The sequence below is a fragment of the Stegodyphus dumicola genome, chromosome X2 (genome assembly GCF_044657685.1).
Source record: "Stegodyphus dumicola isolate Sdum_Otavi_A_Nest chromosome X2, ASM4465768v1".
In the NCBI taxonomy this organism is placed as follows: Eukaryota; Metazoa; Arthropoda; class Arachnida; order Araneae; family Eresidae; genus Stegodyphus; species Stegodyphus dumicola.
The window spans coordinates 23,013,820-23,035,710 of NC_140781.1; the positions used below are offsets into that span (position 1 = coordinate 23,013,820).

The 21,891-nt window shown below is 33.6% G+C and overlaps 1 protein-coding gene across 2 annotated transcripts in view; it reads left to right on the forward strand.

Annotated features, from left to right (window-relative positions):
* The window catches only part of lili (LMBR1-like protein lilipod), a 119,995-nt gene that overhangs the window by 78,930 nt on the left and 19,174 nt on the right, over positions 1–21,891 (forward strand). For both annotated transcript variants that reach the window (XM_035368081.2, XM_035368080.2), the window contains 3 exons: positions 3,588–3,664; positions 6,018–6,095; positions 21,499–21,572. In XM_035368081.2, coding sequence (XP_035223972.2) covers positions 3,588–3,664; positions 6,018–6,095; positions 21,499–21,572 — 229 coding nt within the window. The remainder of the gene's footprint in view (positions 1–3,587; positions 3,665–6,017; positions 6,096–21,498; positions 21,573–21,891) is intronic.

A 21,891-nucleotide genomic window follows, 5' to 3' on the forward strand; every position in this document is an offset into this window, starting at 1 on the left:
TTTACCAGTGTTTAACATTCATTTCAAAAATTTTTTTTTCATTTGGTGTACTGAAAGCATTTTTACTCAAGTAATTTATAAGCTTTTGAATGCTGAAAGTATGTTATTAATATTCAAAATCATATTTCATAACCTAATAGTCAAAGAAATTCACTGGTCTAAAAATACTTATTTTTAATTTGTGGAAATAATATTATGAATTTGCTGTGTGTCACTTGAAGCCTGCCACTATTTTCTAGAACTCAAATTCTGTAGGAATCTGAGTATAGGGTCCCCTTTTTCAAAAAATTTAATATTGATGTGTAATTTTCACAAGTCTCCGTAGCACTTAATCGGTTAACATTAGAAAAATTTCTTTAGTTGCAGACAAATTTAAATATTTCATTCTTCAGTTTCTGTGTAATTCTGTGTTGAATTTTTAGAAAGTGTTATTAAAAGCTTTAAAATAAAATATCTTGGTCAGTTTTTGTTGCATAGGTGTCAAACGTTTTCTTTCTCTCTCTCTCTCTGTCTCTCTTTTTATTTTTTTATTTTTTTTTTATTTTTTAATAATGAGAGTAAACTCATACTAAATATAACTATCAGGAAAAGAAGGCTGTGAATAATGTAGATTTTGTAATTTTTAGAAAATTGCTTTTTAAAATTAAAAAATGTTGGAGCATGATGTGTGTGTGTTAATTTAAACAATTTTGTAGTTGAAAGTATATATTTATAACCAACAGTTGGAAAAATAAAGGCTACAGAAGGACATTTATAGACATGTATATGTCATATAGCAAATAATACTATAGAACAGTTAGTAGTTTCTGTTGCTTATGATAATTTAAGGAAGGAGTTTTAAATATTCAATATATAGTAACACACTTAAATACTTTATTCTTTGGAAACATAATTTTCATTCAGTCATACATCTGAGGTGTTGTCATATCAATAAAATAGTTGTAAAGAAATAATTTTTCTTCTAAAAGAAGCATTCTACATTTTAACAGTTATTGGGGCCTGAGAGCAGCCACATGTAACTCATGAGCTGAAATTTAGCCATGCTTGATGTATAGTGAAACATGGTTTAAAAAGAAGGAAACTAGGTAAATTTTGAAAGAGAAACTAATTTAAGAAAAACTGGTATAATTTTGTACGGTTAGATTAACAATTTATATTAGCAGCGAGTTTCAGCTAAGCTATTGAAATTTTGAAATTTTTTTTATTTTGCCATAATTGATAAATCAAAACAAAACCTACAAATTTTAAAATCATCAAACGTGAATATGCTTTTTTGGGAAATTTGACAAATATTTTAGTTGTGTCAAAAATTTAACTTTTATTTGTAAGTTCACTTATGGTACCTTCTCAAGGTAACAGTGAGTGATAATTTGATGAATTATTACTATTGAAATAGCAGTGAAAGGTACACATTTTGCTTCAGTAATTCCAAAAATATTTGTTTTTAAAAGATTCCATTGCATGAGCAGAAATATTTTAATATTTTAAATGCTTTCTTCATGCATCATAATTTGATGTCAGTATATTCAAAATCATAATCCATAACCTAATAGGCAAAGAAATTCACTGGTCTAAAAATACTTATTTTTAATTTGTGGAAATAATATTTTGAATTTGCTGTGTGTCAATTGAATCCTGCCACTATTTTCTAGAACTCAAATTCTGTGGGAATCTGAGAATAAGATCTCCTTTTTCAAAAAATGTAATATTTAAGAAATGAATTTTGCAAGGAATTTCAAAATATACAGTCTCTTGGTCCAACCCCTGTTCTAAGTTATGACAGCGATGTCTTTGTAGCAGCTAACACTCGACTAAGAGGTCACATTGTTTGAAAAATCCCTCCATTTTTTGCATTCAGTATTAAACAGGCAGGTGACATTTTTGAAAGTTTTGTAGTATTCTGAAATTTTCCCATTAATTACTGAATATTCTCACTGGTATAAAATATAGTACGATTGCATATAAGCATGGCATTGAAGTACGTGCTAGCTATTTCATGTTTTGAAAATCTGTTAGTTTTTTAATAGTTATTGCTAGCAAAATGTTCTCTTTCAGTTTTAATAACCAGATAATCAAAGATCCTAACTTGTTCTATGGTTAACAAATTTTGTTTTAAGCAGTAGCTGAATGCTGCAAATCATGTGCTATAAGTTGTGTATGAAATTCAGTCTAAACTTTCAGAAGTAAATTTGAAATCTTAGCAAGAAATGCTTATCTTTTTTGTTTAGCAAGAAATGCTTATCTTTTTTTGTTTTATTTGTATTGTTTTGCTATCTTTCATAATCAATTTTTAGATGCTGATCATTGTCATTCAAGTTTTCTTACATTTATTTCATAATTAAGTGCTTGCAGCAGTCACAACTTTTATTTCCACAGCAATATAATTACATTTTATGTAAGATTTAATAAGAGAGAATTTTTTTTTTCCTTTCTGCTTAAACACAATTTAAATAAAAAATGAAGTAACATTCTTCAAAATTAACTGTGTCATGTTATGGCTTACTCAGTATTCTTTAACACTATGAAATTCCAAATATTGCATAGGGAATCTACATCGGAAGACCATTATAAAGTAAAATGTGTTCTAAAATCATTTTAATTTTGTGTTTTTTAGAGCTTTCCTATCATCATCGGAGATAAAGTGACCGTGATAAAACTTTGATCATCTTAAGAAGTGTCTTTTGTAGTACTTTAATATATTGCATATATAAAATATGTTTTTAAAAAGTCTGCTGATGTGCTTATCTATAGTTGCTGTTTTATATATTACTGTTTTACGCACCTCTAAAATGTATATGGTATGATGAAAGGACATCATTAACTGAAGCGTTTATCTTCTCTTCAAGTATAATTTCTGTTTTTACTATGTATTCCTGTGGAAATACTAAAGATTTTCTTCTTTCTTTTCTTTCTTTCTTTCTTTCTTTCTTTCTTTTTTTTTTTTTTTGAATTGCAGCATGTCTAATAGTGTGCATGTGCTAAATCTGTCGATTGCACATGCCTGTCCTCTAAGATCTCTTATCTCGCTAAAAGAGTCTGAGAAAAATATTTGTCATGCCAGATATTGTTTAGAAAGTGAAATAGATTCAAACATGACAGATTTATGAAGTCAACAACATCTTTGCTCCATTGTCTTTTGCTGCCTGTACTTTTCTCCAAATTGCCTGTATGGATATTTTCCACCTCCATTGTCTTTTGCTGTCTGTACTTTTCTCCAAATTTGCCTGTGTGAATGTTTTCCACAGTGCAAATATATTGTGATACTGTTGTCTGCTGCAAATGACTAATCTGAAATGTATAACATTTATAAGACGATGTTGAAATTGTTTTCATGGCTAGGTCACTGGTGTTTGTCTAAAATATATTACCAGTCTCCTAAAGGCAATATTTCTAATGTAAACGTGAAAAATAACTGTCTACAGACTTGTGATTATGCATCCTTTTCATTTGCTCAGGAGATGCCCTTTTTTAAATGTTCAGTAACTGATGTATACTTTATTTCTTCCTTTTGTTTTCATTAGTATATTGCATAAATTTATGATTCCTAATTTAATATGGTAATAATAATAATAATAATTGTTTTGCAGGTTATTCATCCAAAAAGTCAAACCTTAGGAAGAACTGTGGTTATCCATTTGTAATGTTGGTTTTACTAATTTTAACGGTAAGTAGCAATGTGTTACTCATTTGAAATGTAAATTTTGTGGGCAGTGTTTTAAAACAAAGTCTGTGCTTATTAATGTTAATGTGCATGTTTCAAGTTGAATAAATAAAATTTATATGTGATTATAAAAGTTGCTTTCAAAATATTGCACTTAATTTTCATTCGTTTTGTTGTAAAAACAAACTTCGAGCATTATGAGCTTTCTTTAAGAAACTGCAGAAAAATGCACCTGTTACTTATGTGTTTTAAAATTACTGCTTTAGATTTTGCGAAGTTATCACTTGGAATTTCCAGTTTTTTAGGTGTTGAGTAAAAATTAAATTTTATTAGTGTGAAATATACTTTGTGTAATTCCATTTTGTTTTGTAAATATAAACTCCTATTATGCTTTTGTTGTGTTCAGGAAGAGTTAATGTGTTTAGCGCAATGTAGATAGCCATAAATAGAATGCAATGCTATTTGGTCACCTCCCCCAATTTGTTGTACATAGGCCTTGTTTCTTCTATGAGGCTATTAATTATAATATATGCATCTTCTCATCCAATCTGTTGCTTTCTTAGTTAAATATCTTGTTTTCCTTGCGGATAAAACTGAAAATTTTGCTGTCGCTGACCATCTATGTGGTGATGTAATGTGATGATTCAAGAAATTCCATGGTTCAAAGATGGGAGATCATTAGATTGAAGCTATAGCCCTTCTAAAAGGTTTACAACTCTATTTCTGTTTCATTCCACTTGAACACCAGAAATTAGTTCATTGGGGGGCAGACTGTTACCTCTTCGTTAATAGAAGCTTCATCTATCACACTATTAATAATAATTTTTTAATACATTTTCTTCAAGTATCAGTCCCAAGAATTGGGATAAATAAATAATAATAATAAAATGGGAAGAATATTTATTGTTCTTGTGTCAACTTTTGGCCAAGACTAGAACAATGCAAGTTTTAACCCGGTTCTGATGGCTGAATGAGCTGGCTGCATTGGATTTTGTGGTTTTTCCTCGCGTGTAGCCTGAATAAATTTCAATCAATTAGAGATATATTATTAGGCATCTCTGCCTTCCATGTCCTACACCTTTAGTATCCTGCCTGCCACTGACTATTGGGACGAACACAGCGCCCTCTAGTCAGAATGATGATGGAAATATGTAATACTGGGTTTCAATTTCGGCAAACAGGTTGGCTGAATGGACGTTTTCATGGTTTTCCCCATATGTAACATGTATGGAAAGCCAGTTTCCCTTAGAAAGTCTACCATGAAGGCATCTGTCTTCTTAGGCAGATAGCCCTCCAGTACTTTGCCATAATTAAATACACCAAACCATCAAAATCTACCTTTTGTGACTACTTCTACTTTTTACTTTCAGTCATGTTCTTAAAGTGTTTAAGAGCCTTCTTCCATACTTCGTCTCTTTTTCTTATTATTTCATTTTTGGCCTTACTGATAAAAAGTATCACATCTATTGATATTACTGTTTTTTTTTAAATTTGTACTTCAGGGGCAAAATATAATAAAATGGCACAGAATGGTTTGCTGTTTGAAACAGACTGACCTGTGCCAGGGTGTTTTTAATTCTGTAAATCACTTCTGTAAAATTTATTATAGTTAAAAGTTTAAAGTTTGAGTTTATTATAGTTAAAAAGAACAACAAAGAAGCTATTTTATATGGAAATTTATCAAGTTATTGACAACTTGATTTTTTAAAGTTTTATGAATAAATTTTTGGTTTATGCATAAAATGAGTTGTAGACAAATTAGTATTCTTGTAGACCGAAGAACATGTCAGCACAGGAGATTTTCATATTAATCTGTATGTGTTAAATTTAAACTGCAAAGTAATTAATATATATATATATATATATATATATATATATATATATTATATCTATAAAAACAAAGCCACAAAATTGTAGTTGACATGTGTGTTTTTAAAGGTATTTTTAAGTAATGTTTTGCTAAACGTTTGCTATCAGTTTGTAAATTCTTTAAATTAGTTATTTGGACATTATCGGTTTGTCAGTTGTTGAAAATAGTAATTTGGACATTACTATTTATGTAGTGAATAAGGTGAGTACTAGGAAAAATCAGGATTTGTATGCCATGCATGTATTTTACGAGTTCACAGTCCATAGAAGTGCAAATAATATAAGTGTCTGTAGCATTTCAAGCATAAAAAAATAAGTGCACCGATCAGCTGCATATTTTTCTATATGTTCGATGCATTGTTTCATTTCATGTATAAATTAATTTTTTTGACTTCAGCAGTATAATTTATTGAATATTATTTTATTTTTAATATTAGTGATGAACTATATAATTTATAAGAAATTTGTCCCTTTCTTTTCATTCTAGACTTTATCAGTTTTAATGGTAACACAAAATACTCTTGAACTATGCTTTGGAATAAAAGCTTTGCCTATATATTCTCAGGTATGAATTTTGTTCTTTTTGAGTTTTTACTTTATGAACTGTAATTCAACAAAATCAAATCACAAAAAAAAAAAAAAAAGCATAAAAACTTGATAAATAAGCATAAGTAAAATGCATTACATTACTTTAATTTTAACTTGGTTACTTGGATTTAATTTTTTTAGTGCAATTCTCAATTTACAATATTATGTAACTCTCAAATGTATAATTTCATGATTATGATATATAGTATCATAGGTTGCATGATAGGCGTATACATGTTTTTTTTGATAGAAAACGTGAAAGTGAAAATTTTGTAACTGCTGCAAAGTGTAATCCAAGATTATTTTATGGTTCAGGGCCATTCAGTATTTTCTTTGAATTTTTGCTGGAATTAAATTTTTTTATTGTTCATGTTGTTACCTTTTTATGGGATATTCATGCACTGTAGTTCTAGGTAATATTGTTTTTATTATTATTTCTAATGGCAAGGCAAAACGCAAGAAATTCAAAGACAGAACATAACAGAAGTGACCAAGAGTCATTGGCTAAGACAGTTTCTGTCATGCCAGTATCGGATGGTCTTGGAGTCATAACCAAGAAGTGCCCCACAGTAATGAAAGTGCTTTCTGTTCATGGATTTCATGAGATCACAGAATGGGCAAAATGGTTGAGCAAATGTACCAGTTTGGTAAAGATGCTCCCCAAGGCAAATCATGGCTTGTAAGCAGCCCCCCCTCCAAAAAAAAAAGCCACAGCATTACTTCATGGATATTCTGGGACGCAAGTGAGGTATTCAGCCTTCCATTGTTTCGTGTTCATACTATCCAGTAGTTGGATGGCATTTTGTCTTTCCTAGACTGTTTTATGTTTTCATGAATGAGATTTTTCATGGACAGTTATATGAAGTCTTTGCATAGAGTGTTTTATGTGTAGCTTTATTGAGTGATATAACAGATTTGAGTTTATTGATTGTAATAATGATGCACCTTTTCGTGCAAGGAAATCTGTGTGTTCATTACGATAGATGTCTCTGTGTCCAGGGATCCACTGTATTCTAATATTCTTATTTTGCTGCAATAAGCTTTGGATTAATTCTAGATACTGAAGAACTTCTGTTGATATAGAGGTTTTTAAAGAGCCAATGGCTTGAATTGCTGCTCTTGAATCTGATAGCAGGATAGCAATCTTAAATTTAAAATGTAGTCCCAATAATTGTTTCACGGTAAATTGAGAGCCTCCACCTCACCATCAAAGGCATTTCAGTGTTACCCAGCAGAGGCATAAAAGGAAGAAAGGCTCCTGAACCTGCAGATGTTAGATCATTGCTAGATGACCTGTTTGTCAATTATGATTTGGGTAATTTAGTATTAATGGTTTCCAGGGCAAGACATTTCAAGACCTCTATATATGTTTCATTCTTGGTGAGTGAATTAATCAAATAAATGTGCGTCTCAATTTGAAACATAGAAAGAGGGTTGGTTGGCAGCACAATTTCTTGTATTCGATCAATTAGACACATTTCCTCTTATTTTTAAACTTTTTGTTCGAATCCATACTGGCTTTTGAGATTTCTAGCTGTGTCTAGATTAGTCCAGAAAGGATCTCCAATGTCAAGCAATTTTTCATATAAGGTAACAACTGTGTCTTTAATAATAGTTCTTATGGGCAAATTTTTAATAATAGTATGACTTGAATAAGGGTAGATTGAACACCTCAAGTAATAAATCTGCTTGATTTTGAAAAATTTGAAATTTCATGAGAATTGCTCACTTTTCGTTATGTCTTGTTCACAGTAGTATAGGATCAAAGGTAATACCAATGTCTTACAAGTAATATTTACAGCTGCCACATCCCCACAAGAAGCCAACCAAGCATCTTTTGATTAGAGCATTCTATGACTGACTCTACATGTAATCTCCAGCTCAACTTGTTATCAAAGATAACACCTGGGTATTTAAATTTATCTGTATTTGCATTCCAAGCACCTTCAAACTTCATTTCAGGGCAGAGTGCCCTAGTGGTTCAGTGAAAAGGATTAAACTGTAGTTTGAACAAAATTTACTGTCATGTTATTTTTTGTGCACCAAATTGAAAGCACTGTCATGGCTTCATTCAGTCACTCCTGTATCACAAGCTTTGCATTGTGTTTTGGTACCTGAGTCCAGATGAATAGCAAGCAATGGACACATTCTAGGTAACAAGGTAATATAAAGAGCAGAATTTAGCTCAGAATCGTTCTTTTGAATTTTGTGGGCTATTCAAAAAATAACTGCATTGTGAATTTTACCTACCTTAAATATCTGAATTAAATTTTCAGAAAACTTTCCCCCTTCCTTTTAAATTTTATTCCATTTTAAATTTCCAGGTTGAGGAACTGTCTTATTCTTTACTTTTTGTTTTGGTCATTAAAGAAAAGTTTCAGAGCTGTTCTTTCACATGTGCTAAAATGAATTCCTTGGAAACACACTCATTGTACCTAATTCAAAATATTCTTTCTGCATTGGTGATTATGAAGGAAAACCGAAAAGCAGCTTCTTTGTTGTTGTACAATGAAGAAATTAAGAAATATGCAAATAAAAGTAGCATAATTTCTCAATATAGTGTTGTCACTGAATCATTATGTCTATTCTCAAGCTTAGATTCTTATGGAAAGGAAATGTGTTGGGTTGTATCTTCAACTAGAAATGTACCATTTCTTATATTTGTGCATTGCACTAGACACTTTGCAAAGTAACCCAAAGATATAAAAGTGATATGAGTCTGTATTGAGGCTATAGAAAATTTGTTAATCATTTCCATTGTGATTAAGATGGTTCTGTGTGTGAAAAATCAACAAGTAGCACAAGTATATTTATTCTATCAGCATAAAATTTGTGAGCCTATACCAAATACATTTCAGAGTTCACTGAAATTTGTCATCATCATTTACAGCAGGGATGTCAAACTCATAGGTACACTTGGGCCAAACAAACAAGGTTTAACTTTAGGCGGGCCGAAAAAAAAAAAAAAAAAAAAAAAAAAAAAATCAATATTGATAGAAACATAGATTTATTTCGAATAATACAATAATAAACATATATATATATATATTTATATAGAAAAGAACAAGAAAAATTTAATGTTTACGTCCTGATACTTGACATCTCTTCTCTGCTATTATCTTTCCTATTTCGGGAGAAATTTTGTTTGCAGTGATAACTTCCCAATAGCTGACCCAAGGTGAGCATCATTAATACGGTTTCTAATAGGAGACTTATTACCTTTCATGACTGAAAATAACTGCTCGCACCAATAAGTGCTACCAAACATGGAAATAATTTCATATGCGAATTTTCGAGTATTTTCAAACCTGGCTGGTAAATATTTGTAAAATTCAAGCACGCCCACTTCAATGAATTTTGCTTTCAAATTTGAGTCGCATTGAATCTCGATCACCTCCATTTGCATATGGCTGGGTACTGAGTCAATACTTATTGAGAAAATCAAAGAAAACAAACAAACAGACAAAAAAAAATTGTCTTCTGTACGTTCTGTTGTTTAAAAATAGTGGACTGTAAATTGACTTGATATTACTTCAGTATAGAACCCAAGAAACCTCAGAGTCATAACGTTGACCGAAACTTCTTTATTGGCTTTCAAACAGTAAGTTGGTTGAGGAACGGCGAAGACTACACTGCAAACTCCGACTTCAGTAGCAGCTTACCAAGAAACTCAGAAGAACCTCTGCTTAGTTGAAACTCCAGTAATTCACAGCTACCTCAAAGCTCTAAACGCGAGCTTTAAAAACCTAACAAATTTGCGTCTGCGCCGTTCCTCGGTACAAAGAAAAAAATACAATTTGCATAATATCGAACATACCCCCAGTCTTGAAGTCCCAAGGGGTTTCAAACAATAAATTTAATCTGTTGAACTGAATAAACCTGAAAATAAAAATTAAAGTCTCTAAAAGCACATAGCTTTGCTATAGGTCGTTTTATTTCACCATTCGAAGTGCGTAAACTCACCACTCGAACTTTCTCATCAAGACCAGGGTATACTTAAGTAATTCTTCCTATTTCCAACGCAGCGGATGTAGATTTTCGTTCTTAATAAGAACCATATCACCAACCTTCAGATCTTGTTGTAACTTGCACCACTTGGGTCTCTGCTGCAACCTAGATAAATACTCACTGCTCCATCTCTTCCAGAAATGTTGACATAACCTTTGCACGTTTCTCCAACGATCACTGCAGCTCATGGTTTCTTGAATTTGGTTAGATTCTGGAATAGCGCTTAAAGCCGCTCCGGTTAAAAAGTGTCCTGGTGTTATCGCCTCCAAGTCGCTACAATCACTTGAAGCTGGTACCAAAGGCCTAGAATTAAGACAGGATTCAATTTGGGTTATTAATGTCAAAAATTCCTCATATGTTAAAATAAGTGTTCCTAAACATCTTTTTAAGTGATGTTTCATAGACTTGATACCCGCTTCCCAAAGCCCTCCAAAATGAGGGGTAGAGGGAGGATTAAATAACCGTTTAATATTTTCTGAAGAAATATAACCCTGTAGCTGTTCATCACGTTGAACAATAGAAAAGGCTTTTCTTAATTCTTTATTAGCTCCTATAAAATTCGTTGCACAATCACTGTGAATTTCGCACGGTTTGCCTCTACGAGCTATAAACCGCTTAAGTGTCATGAGGAATGATTTTGTTGAAAGATCTCCAACTAATTCTAAGTGTATTGCTCTTGTAGTAAAACAAATAAATAGACATATATAACACTTAAAGATTTTGACTCCTCTACCAGGACAATATTTAACGTTAAATGGTCCTGCTAAATCAATCCCTACATCCCTACACGAGAAAAAGCTCTACTTTGAGTAACTCTTGAAGTGGGTAAATCTGCCATTAGCTGAGTTGCAGTTTGCGCTCTAACTCTATGGCAGATAACACATTAGTTTATACACTTTCTTATAATATCTCTAGCATTCACAATCCAAAATCTATGTCGTATGGCAGAAGTGAGTAGCTGCGTACCTGCGTGAAGATACATGTCATGATAATGCTTAATAATTAAATGCGTAATATTGTGATTCTTAGGTAAAATCATAGGATGTTTCTGATTATTTGAAACTGTAGAGTTTCTGAGCCTTCCGCCTACACGCATTACTCCAGCGGAATCCAAGAAAGGACTTAAAGACAGTAATTTACTTGATGTCTTCAAGGGTTTACCAGATTCTAAACAGAATAATTCTTCTGGAAATTCGGCTCTTTGTACAATCCCAACAATCATAGAAGTAACTTCACAGAATTCTTCAGTAGATAAATAACCCTTTATACGCTCTGTAGGTAACTTACTACAATTATTTCTAAATCTTAAACACCATGCTAACACCCGACATAACTTTAACCATGACGAAAATCTTGAAAACACACTAGGCTCTTCAAATTTGGAAGCACTTGAACTGAAACTCTTTTTCAATTCCTTCAACATAACTTCACCCTCTAATTCTACACTTGAATTTTGCTGTACATGAATTACGGATTCGTTTAACCACTGCGGTCCCTTCATCCATAACTCACATTGTAAGAATTCTGATGGAATAAAACCTCTGGTCCCACAGTCTGCAGGATTTTGTTTCCCAGCTACATAATTCCATTGAATACATGGAACAGCTTCCTGGATTTTTGCAACTCGATTTGCCACAAAAGGTAGCCAACGGCAAGGTTCGGACGAAACCCATGCCAATGTAACCTGCGAGTCGGTCCATGCGTATATATTGTTAATAGGCAGTTCTATGCATGATAATACTGCATGTAAGAGGTTGGTTAAAAGTAACGCAGCACACAACTCTAGTCTCGGAAGAGACTGGGTCTTTAAGGGCGCTACTCTAGTTTTCAATGTCAGAAGTCTGTCCTTGACTGACGAATCAAGGTTGATTGTTCGAAGACAGATGACTGCACAATTAGCTTTTTCTGAAGTGTCGCAGAAAGCATGGATTTCTATAACTACTGCCTTCGGACTCAAGACATACCTCGGAAATTGTAAGCTTGAAAGTAAGGGCAATTCTAGATAGAAACGCTTCCATTTTCTACTTATTCTCTTATCAACGAGTTCATCCCAACCCAGCTGCAAGTTCCATAACTCTTGTAATAATATTTTCGCGTATATTATTGTTGGCGCTAACCATCCCATTGTATCAAAGATTTTGGCTACCTCTGGTAAAATAGTCCTCTTAGTAAACTCTTTATCACTTATGCATACCGAAAAATGAAATGTATCACTAGAGTTGTTCCAATTATATCCCAATACCTTTACTTGCGTGTCACTGGTTATTTCAAGAGAAATGCTGGATTCTTGTAAGCACTCGGGAATATTGTCTAAAATAGCCGAACTGTTTGAAATCCACTTCCTTAAGCAGAATCCACCCCTTTTCATCATTTCATTCAACTGCTGAACTAGAACATTCGCTTTCTCTTCACTTTGTGCCCCTGCAAGCAAATCATCAACATAAAAATCACGAAGGGAAATTTTTGATGCTAAAGGGAATCTCACTTGTTCATCTAATGCAAGTTGTTTCATTACTCTGGTAGACAAATATGGCACACAGGCAGTCCCATATGTAACTGTCACTAATCTAAATGTACTCAAGGGCTCACTAGGACTATCCCTCCAAAGCATTCGTTGCCAATTTGTATCTTCTGGGTGGACACGAATTTGTCTGAACATCTTTTCTACATCGGCACATACTGCAATTTTGTGAGTTCTAAACTGTAGAAGAATTGGAAACAGCTCTTGCTGAACTCTTGGCCCAACCATAAAAATATCATTTAATGAAAGACCCGATGTCGTTTTAGCTGAAGCATAGAAAACAACTCTCAGTTTAGTCGTAGTACTTGATTCCTTTAATACGGCATGATGAGGCATGTAATACGTAGAGTCAATAAGAATCTCTCCCTCAGGCACTCCCTCCATATGTCTCAGCTCAAGGTATTTCCTCATGAAATCCTTATACTGTTCATATATCTGAGGCCTTTTTAGAAGTGAATTTTCTAAAGATTGGAATCTACGCATAGCTAATTGTCTGGAATCTCCAAGCTGAGAAGGCAGAGAGTAAAACAGTAATTTCACAGTATATATCCCACTTTCCTCTCTCGTATATGTCGATTTGAAGTAATCTTCACATGCTCTCTCCGATTTAGTAAGCATGTCAAACGTAGGTACAGCATCCAATTTCCAAAAGTCAGACAGCATCTGATCAGTTTCCACTTGTATATTATTCACATAGATAGTAGGATTAATTTCTGTTGAATTATTCACACTACCTGAAATAATCCATCCTAGTTCAGAACGAAAAGCTACTGGTTTACCTTCTTCGCATTTAATTATTTCTCCCTTTAAAAGAGGTAAGGCAATATCTACGCCTAAAAGTATATCAACAGGTGCACTTTTGTAAAATGTTGGATCTGCTAACATTAAATCATTATATTCCTCAACGTACTTCTTATCCAATGTAAAATGCGGCAAAGTTCCAATAATTCTATTGATGATAAATACTGGTGTTTTAAATGACACTTTCGCCGGAAAATGCGGAACGAAGTTTGTTTCCTTAATTCCGTTAGTTTTCGTATCCAAAGACCCTAAACATGAAATAAAAACTTTGGCATTTCTTCTTGCTAACCCTAGCCTTTGTACACTATCTTCTGAAATCAGGCTTGCGTGACCGCCAGGGTCAAGGAGGGCTCTACGCAATTGGTATTCACCCGATGAATCTAACACTTTAATAACAGCCGTATATAATAAAACTTCACGCTGAAAATTAAAGTCTGAAACACAAGATTTAATTACTGGACTAGAACTTGCAATATTCTCCCCTGACCCAGCCGATTGAGCGCGAGGTTCTGGCTCACGGAAAAATGGCTTAGCCGTCACTGATAATTCATTCGAACTGTTCGTAACTCCTTTATGTGCCTTTGGTTCATTTTGAACTCTTTCGAAATGCAGTAGTGTGTGATGATTTTTAAAGCACTCTTTACATTTATGTGTACTTCTACACTCGAAAGCTTTATGATTTGAAACCAAACATTTAAAACAAACATTATTTCTCTTGACAAAATTAACGCGTTCCTGAACATTCAGATTTAAAAACTTATTACATTTAAAAACTGAATGACCGGCTTTACAATATGTACACTGCGCGCGAATTTCTGAAGCCAATGAAGTTAATTTGTCTTTTGTAACTTGTTTTTTAACACCTTGCATTTTACCTGCTTGCAAGGTTCTGGTATGAGATTTCAAGAACTCTAACAGCTCATTAAGTATTGGTAGTTTCTCACTCTTTAATGTTCTTTCCCACCATCCTCTCGTCGAAGAATCCAATTTAAACTGTACTATTAACATTAAAATAGTATCCGCGAATTGCTCCACTTTGAAACCTAGATTTTCAAACGAACATACACGTTCTCTTACAGTGTCTACTAACGCTAATATCTGACTAGGAATTTCAGCTTGTAAGTTTGATAAATACAAGATTTTCTTTAATAACGATGAAAGTAATTCTCTCTTATGTGAAAATCTTTGACACAATAAATGCTACGCTATTTTGAAATTCCTGTCACAAATAGTTAAAGCTTGAACAATCCGCAAAGCATCTCCTTTTAAAGAACCCTTTAAATATTGTAGCTTTTGTGCACCTGATAAACGGTCATTATCCACTATCGCCGTTTTAAATAAATAAAAAAATGATAACCATTCTTCAGTACTGCCACTAAATACAGGAAGAGTTAGCTTAGGTAAGCGTGTACTCGCTATTTCACAAGATTTAGTTTCCACACTAACCTTTAACATTCTTAACTCTGGTTAGCATTAAAATTAACTCATCAACAGTATCTTGTATGACCTATTGTTCTTCTATAAATACATCAATATCTTTTTCTTCACACACTACAAATATGTTACTAAAAATATCCGAAAGTTCGGTCATTAAATTATTTAGTCTAGATTTAAAAAGTTCTAACTGATCAACATCAGCAGAATCGTAAGTCATTGTAATTTTCTCTTTCAGTTTACTTAACTTAGCTTTAGCTACACACTTTTTAGTCTTAAGCGTTGTAAATTCCATTATCTAATAAGAAAGATAAAAAAACACACTGACTCACCAATTTTACTGCGACTCCATAGCCGACGGACCAAAAACATGTATATCCCGTTGTTTAAAAATAGTGGACTGTAAATTGACTTGATATTACTTCAGTATAGAACCCAAGAAACCTCAGAGTTATAACGTTGACCGAAACTTCTTTATTGGCTTTCAAACAGTAAGTTGGTTGAGGAATGGTGAAGACCACACTGCAAACTCAGACTTCAGTAGCGGCTTACCAAGAAACTCAGAAGAACCTCTGCTTAGTTGAAACCCCAGTAATTCACAGCTACCTCAAAGCTCTAAACGCGAGCTTTAAAAACCTAACAAATTTGTGTCTGCGCCGCATCTCGGTACAAAGAAAGAAATACAATTTGCATAAAATCGAACATAGAGGGAACTAAAATCATTGAACCTCATTTCAAATTCAGTTGTTAAATTTGCAATTTTTTCTGCGTATTTTTGATACAAACGACTGTCATTTAAACTTGATTTGTTCATGCTGCACGTCGGGAAGTGCGTCAAATCTTCATTTTTAAGTTGTTTTTCCCAAAGAACTAGTTGACATTTGGAATGCTTTAATTATGTCAAACATGTTCGTAATGATATGATCTTTTCCTTGTAACGATAAATTTAAATCGGTTAAGTGTTTGGTTATATCAACCAAGAAAGATAAATCTTGTATCCATATTGGATCGTAAAACAAACTTACGTCTTGATTTTTCGTTTTTAAAAACTGACATATTTCTTCTTTCAAATCCCAGAATTGTTTGAGAATCTTGGAGCAAGATAACCAACCTCTGTATAGTACCTCTGTATAGTAGGACAAACCCGAATATTCACTATCTAACTCACTTAAGAAAGCAGTGAATTGACGCTGATTTAAACCTCGAGATCTTATAAAATTTATAACTTTTTTTATATATGACAAAACATTCTCCATATTTATTACTTTCGAGCATAGAACTTCTTGATGTATAATACAATGCATATGATGAATGTTTGAACCGGGAATTTCACTAAGTTTTTTTCTTAGTAATGCTACGAAGCCCTTGTTTTTCTCGGTCATTGATGGAGCGCCATCTGTAGCTACAGAATTTAATTTTGCCAAAGGTAGATTGTATTTCTGCAGAAGTCCAAAAACACAAGTAAATATATCTTCTCCTGTGGTAGTACCAGGCATCGGTATTAGTTCCAGTAATTCCTCAAAAATGTTAAAATTCTTGTCACAAGAACGAAGAAACACTGCTAATTGAGCTTTGCCACTAATATCTGTGCTCTCGTCACAGGCAATGGAAAAACTTTCGAAACTAGATGATTTTGCTTTGATCTGATCACTTAAATTCGCGGCTAAATCAGTAACTCCTTCTGCAACTGTATTTCGAGACAATGAAATTGATTGAAAAGCCTTCACATTTCCAGGACAAACAATTTCTCCAGCTTTCATTAGGCATTCCTTGATGAAATCACAGTCAGTAAAAGGCTTCGAATGTTTAACTGTCAACTTGGACAAGACGTAGCTTGCATGTACCGCCGCTTCACTTTCTTGCAATACTTTACTAAACATGGACTGTTGCTTTTTCACTCCTAACTTGAGCTCTTTCAACTTTTCTTCTCTCATTAATCCTTCGTAATTGTTATATTTCGATTTGTGTTGTTCGTAATGACGTTTAATATTGTATAACTTTGGTACATTAATAGTATTATTATATATCAAGCAGATTATTTTATCTTTTATTTCACAGCAAAAATATTCTAATTCCCATTTTACTTGGAATATTCTATGTTCGTCAGCGATTTTTCGTTTAATTTTACTACCACTTGGTTTTGATATAGACATACTGAATACAAAGGGCTGGAATAAACACTGTTAACATTAAAAAGTTAACAAAAATTTATTCTTTCCACAAGAGATAAATCAAAATGCTGAAATATTTCTTCAAAAATATTCTAACAATATTGCAAAATGTCAAACGTTTAGCAAAAATCAATTCAAAACAGAGAAACTAATTCTATCTCGCAGTGAAATCGCTACAAATCAATCACAGCATTAAGTGAACAAACAGTTCGCTAGAACTACAGCTACTACTGAGATGAGTTGTTTGTTCTCGGCTTTTATAAGCTGTATAATTAATTTCACGAATATACTGGAAATATCTATAAATATCTTTATTTTTGTGGATGGCAACAGCAATTACGAGATATTTATTTGTTAGGTATTAAATGCACGCGCTGTTCTATTTTTAACCTACCAACGCAGCTGTCTTTTCAAAAATCGCCTGCGTTGCTAAGGCAACATGAAGCAAATCTAATTACAATTCTAAATAAAAAAAAACTAAATAAATAAATAACTATGATATCCGTAACAGTATGAATTAAGTAATAATTAATAATAAAGCAAAGTGCATGCACATGTATGCACCAATATATCGTACAAAACTATGATTGGAAAACTGAGACCATGAGTTCGGCCACATTCGGCTATCGGGGAATGCGTACAAGTTCTGAGTGCACGTGTCCCCCAAAAGCCGAAGGTAGCTGAACGCAAGCTACTCACACGCATTTGTAATTTAAGTAGTGTGTGTGTCAGCTGGCTGTGAGTAATCTAACAACACTGAATAAATTATCGTTAATTACTTAGCAGTAAACATTTCATTTTTTTATTCGTCGATATGTTATTCTATTATTATATATTATTATATGCCGATATATTGGCCGGGCCGCAAAAATATTTGTTGTGGGCCGCAAGTTTGACATCCTTGATTTACAGGTTATGATGCTATATGCTGCATTTTTCTTTCTTTCAGAGGTGCACCCTTTAATTTCAGTACGATTAGTTGAAAAGGGAGGTGTACTAATTCTTTGAAAACATTGTGTTAAAACATATCTTAATAAATATTTTTTTATTTTAATAAATTTCATTCTACTGTCAAGAATTATACTTATTTCTTGCAGAAATGTTTTTCATTACTTCCTGCTGAATCAGTATTAGAATACAATTCTTTTGAGCCATTGATATTTTCATATACATATCAAAATCTTACTTCAAATTTAGAATTCATATATCATTTGATTTCAGTACCATTAACAGAAAAAAATATGTGCAAAACTAAATTTTTCCAAACTGAATATTAAAGCCTATCTAAAAAACATTTTCTGACATTATTCAATATAGTAACAGCAGTATTTCTCCATAGATATATTGTAGAGACATTAGGTATTTTTTGGAAAGCAGATGATGTGAAAAATTAGCAATGCGCTCGCCAGGAATCAAACCACGGACCTCTCGAATATGCACCGAGCATGCTGACCACTACACCACGGAGGCATGCTAAGAAGGCAGGAGAAATGCCTCATATATTCTCTCTTTTAAAGGGCTACTGGGGATTAGGTGATCCATTCGCCAAATCTTGGTGGTGGAGAATGAGAATCATCATTCAACACATTTTTAGTTTGTGCACTAATGTAGATACACATATTTTTTGGAAAGCAGGAGACATGAAAAATGAAAAATGCCCTTGTCGGGAATCAAACTACGGACCTCTTGGATACGCAGTAAGCGTGTTGACCACTGCACCACGAAGGCATGCTAAGAAGGCGGGAGAAATACGTTATAATTCCTTTCTTTCTTCTGAATTGATACCAGAGTATGATTTTTCTGAATCAATGGTCCTACATATTAAGACCTTTACACTAGAATGGCGGCATGCCGCAAACATGAAATTTGCATAACAGAACATGCTCTGATACTCAAATCATCAGATATTCAGCACACTCATGCAAAGCAGGCAGCAGTAGCTGCAAGTAAAATATGCATAAAATGAGAGATTTGAAAGTACTTTTCTCATACTCAGTTCGCATTTGAATGTTGTTAACGAACTGGTATTGTGGTTTATCATGTTGCATCTCACATTGGTTAAATCCCATGACTCTGATGGTTCAGGGTAGTCATATAGAATGTTGTGCAGGATCTCAGTAGCCCCCCTCATTAACAGCAGAGAAGACAGACAACATATCCGCATAGCCACAAGGTAATTGTACAGCCACCTCATGAACCCTGAGTGGAATAATGGAGTCGTTTGCAAGGCAGCAGGTTTCTGCTCAAACATTTTAGTGACATTTGCAGCAATATGGACTGTCAGCACGGCGACCGTGGCTTTGGCTACTGTTGATACTGCATCAGATACAGGAGTGCCTTCAATGATGTAATCATTAATGATCTTGGACATCAGCATGACATTGTGTCATCTTTAGAGATGAATCCTTGTTCTGTGTAAAGTACCATGGTAGCTGCATCCGTGTTTGGTGGTATCGTGAATGCACGCTGCCAGCTTTGATTGGACATTGTTATATGAGCTGGTCAGCATGAGTGTTAGTATAGGGTGCCACTGGATAGACATCTCAATCACCTGTTGGCATTCTTGGCACTTTGAGCAGCAGCCATTACATTTCTGATATGTAAAGGCCTGTGGCTTTGCCCTATCTTCAAAGCCTCCCTTACACTTTGTTTCAACAAGATAATACATGACTGCATGTTGCCTGCACTCTCCTGACCTTCCTCAATACAGAAGATGCCTGGCTGTTATCCTGGCCAGCACATTTTCTTGATCTGTTACCAACTGAAAATGTGTGGTCAATGGTTGCCAAGTGTTTGGCACACCACCACTCCACCAAAGACTGGACCTGTGTCATCCATAGCTTACAACCCCAAATAATCCTCTAAGTTCATAAAATGCAACAATAAGAATATCTACTCTCACTCTCATACTATACAGGAGTGGCTTTAGAAAACACACTTAAATATATCCATTTATTGAGACAACCGTAACTTCTCATACTACGAACTATGAACTACTTCATACTGTGCAATGTGTGACAGATGCACCAGTACTACATACTCAACACTATGTACCATGAAATGAATTCATAAACTGTATGCTGTACTATGAACTGCACTATGAATGAGAACTTATAAACTGCGAATCGTGTAACCAAAAAGACCAAACAAACAACGAACCACATACCATAAACACTCCCTCCCCCCCGGCCAACAAAGCTCCAAACCGAAACACAAAAGAAATATGTATATACATCTGTAAATAACTTATTATAATTATTGTATCTATCCATCCAACTGCAAAGTACCCGTGTAAAGTATATCTGAGACAATATTGTCTGTAATGGCAAATTATGCATCATTAATATATAACTGTGCATTTTGAATGCTGCAATGTAAACTAATTCCGGAGCATGGTGTTAGCGTGCCCAGTCAGGGTACACTTCTATAGATGGTTAGTGTACTGGGGCGATACCAGTTTTGCCCATGGCGATGTTTTGGTGCCTCCTGTACTTCTTTCTGTTTGTCTATTGTTGATGGACTATTATAGCATATTGTTGAAGCTGTTTAGACTGCAGTCCCCATATATGCCATACAATCTTTGTGTGACTCCATCCCCAGGCAGAGAAATGCTGTTTTTGCTGACAGAGCTTGCTGCTGTGTACTGATTTCTCAGGATCCTATACATATTAATTTCCTGTAAATTTAATCACTTGTTCTTTCCACTATGTATCCAAAAAATATTCTGTTATTTGAATACATTCCTGGTGTTGCAGTTTTAATGGCCAATATTGTAGTATATACAATCTTACTTCTGAACCAACTTCATTATTCTATACCGAAATTACATAATTCCCCAATACTCATTAATATCCATTTTCCTGTGTTTTTATAAAGAAAAAATGATCATGAAAGCTTATAGATTACTCTTGGGGCATTCATAAAGTCTTGAGCCATAAACCTGGGCAATTAATAGGCCTCTGAGCTGTATGTCTAAAGCTGTATAAATAAGCAATGCGTCTGTCTAAATAGACATTTTACTGGATTCTGTGTGATTTTGACGTGTGTGTACTTTTGTGAAGTTCCCACAGCAATGTTAGGTGTACTCATGCTAAAGTATTTGCATTCTGTTATGGCAAAGGACACAGTTTAGGAGTTGGTACTTATATAAAGGTTTATTGTGTTAAATCTTCATAACAGCTGCAGATGAAATAATCTTGTTAACTGAAATAATGCATACTTTGAGCTAAGCACAGTTAATAATAATAAAGGCTGGGAAATTTTAATCTTCTGCTTTCCGATCTAGGTATATTTTTATATAACTGTGTATAATTAGCAGATGAATCAAAATAAAGAATACTGCAAATTTTGTTTGTTATTTAAGTTGTATTAGTTGCTCTTAAATTTGCATCATTTTTCTGCTGTAATTATACTAATAATATTTCATACATTTTTTCTCACTTTAGAACCTCTCTCTGGGTATCAGTTCACTTTCTGCTTTTGGTCCATTTGGAGCAGCTGTAGAAATCATTCTTATTTTGTATCCTTTTAAAGCATTACTATTTTAATTTCACTACTTTGTTTCAGAATACTTGGTTTAAAAATGTGTTTTGAACCATCAGATTGAGATAAAGGTAGCATTTTTATTATTAATTTGCTATAAAGCTTAAGCATTGCTCTCTTTTGTAATGCTTGATCTGAATTTTTAATAAATAATGTTATCATAGGTGTAATGCAGGTTATAACAGAATTTTAAGCTGTGTTCAGTTTGTTCCAGTAGTTCATCTACTCCCCTAAACCATATTTCATTTTTGCATGAAATTAAAATCTTGTAGGAATATTAATTTGCTGCTTCGAAG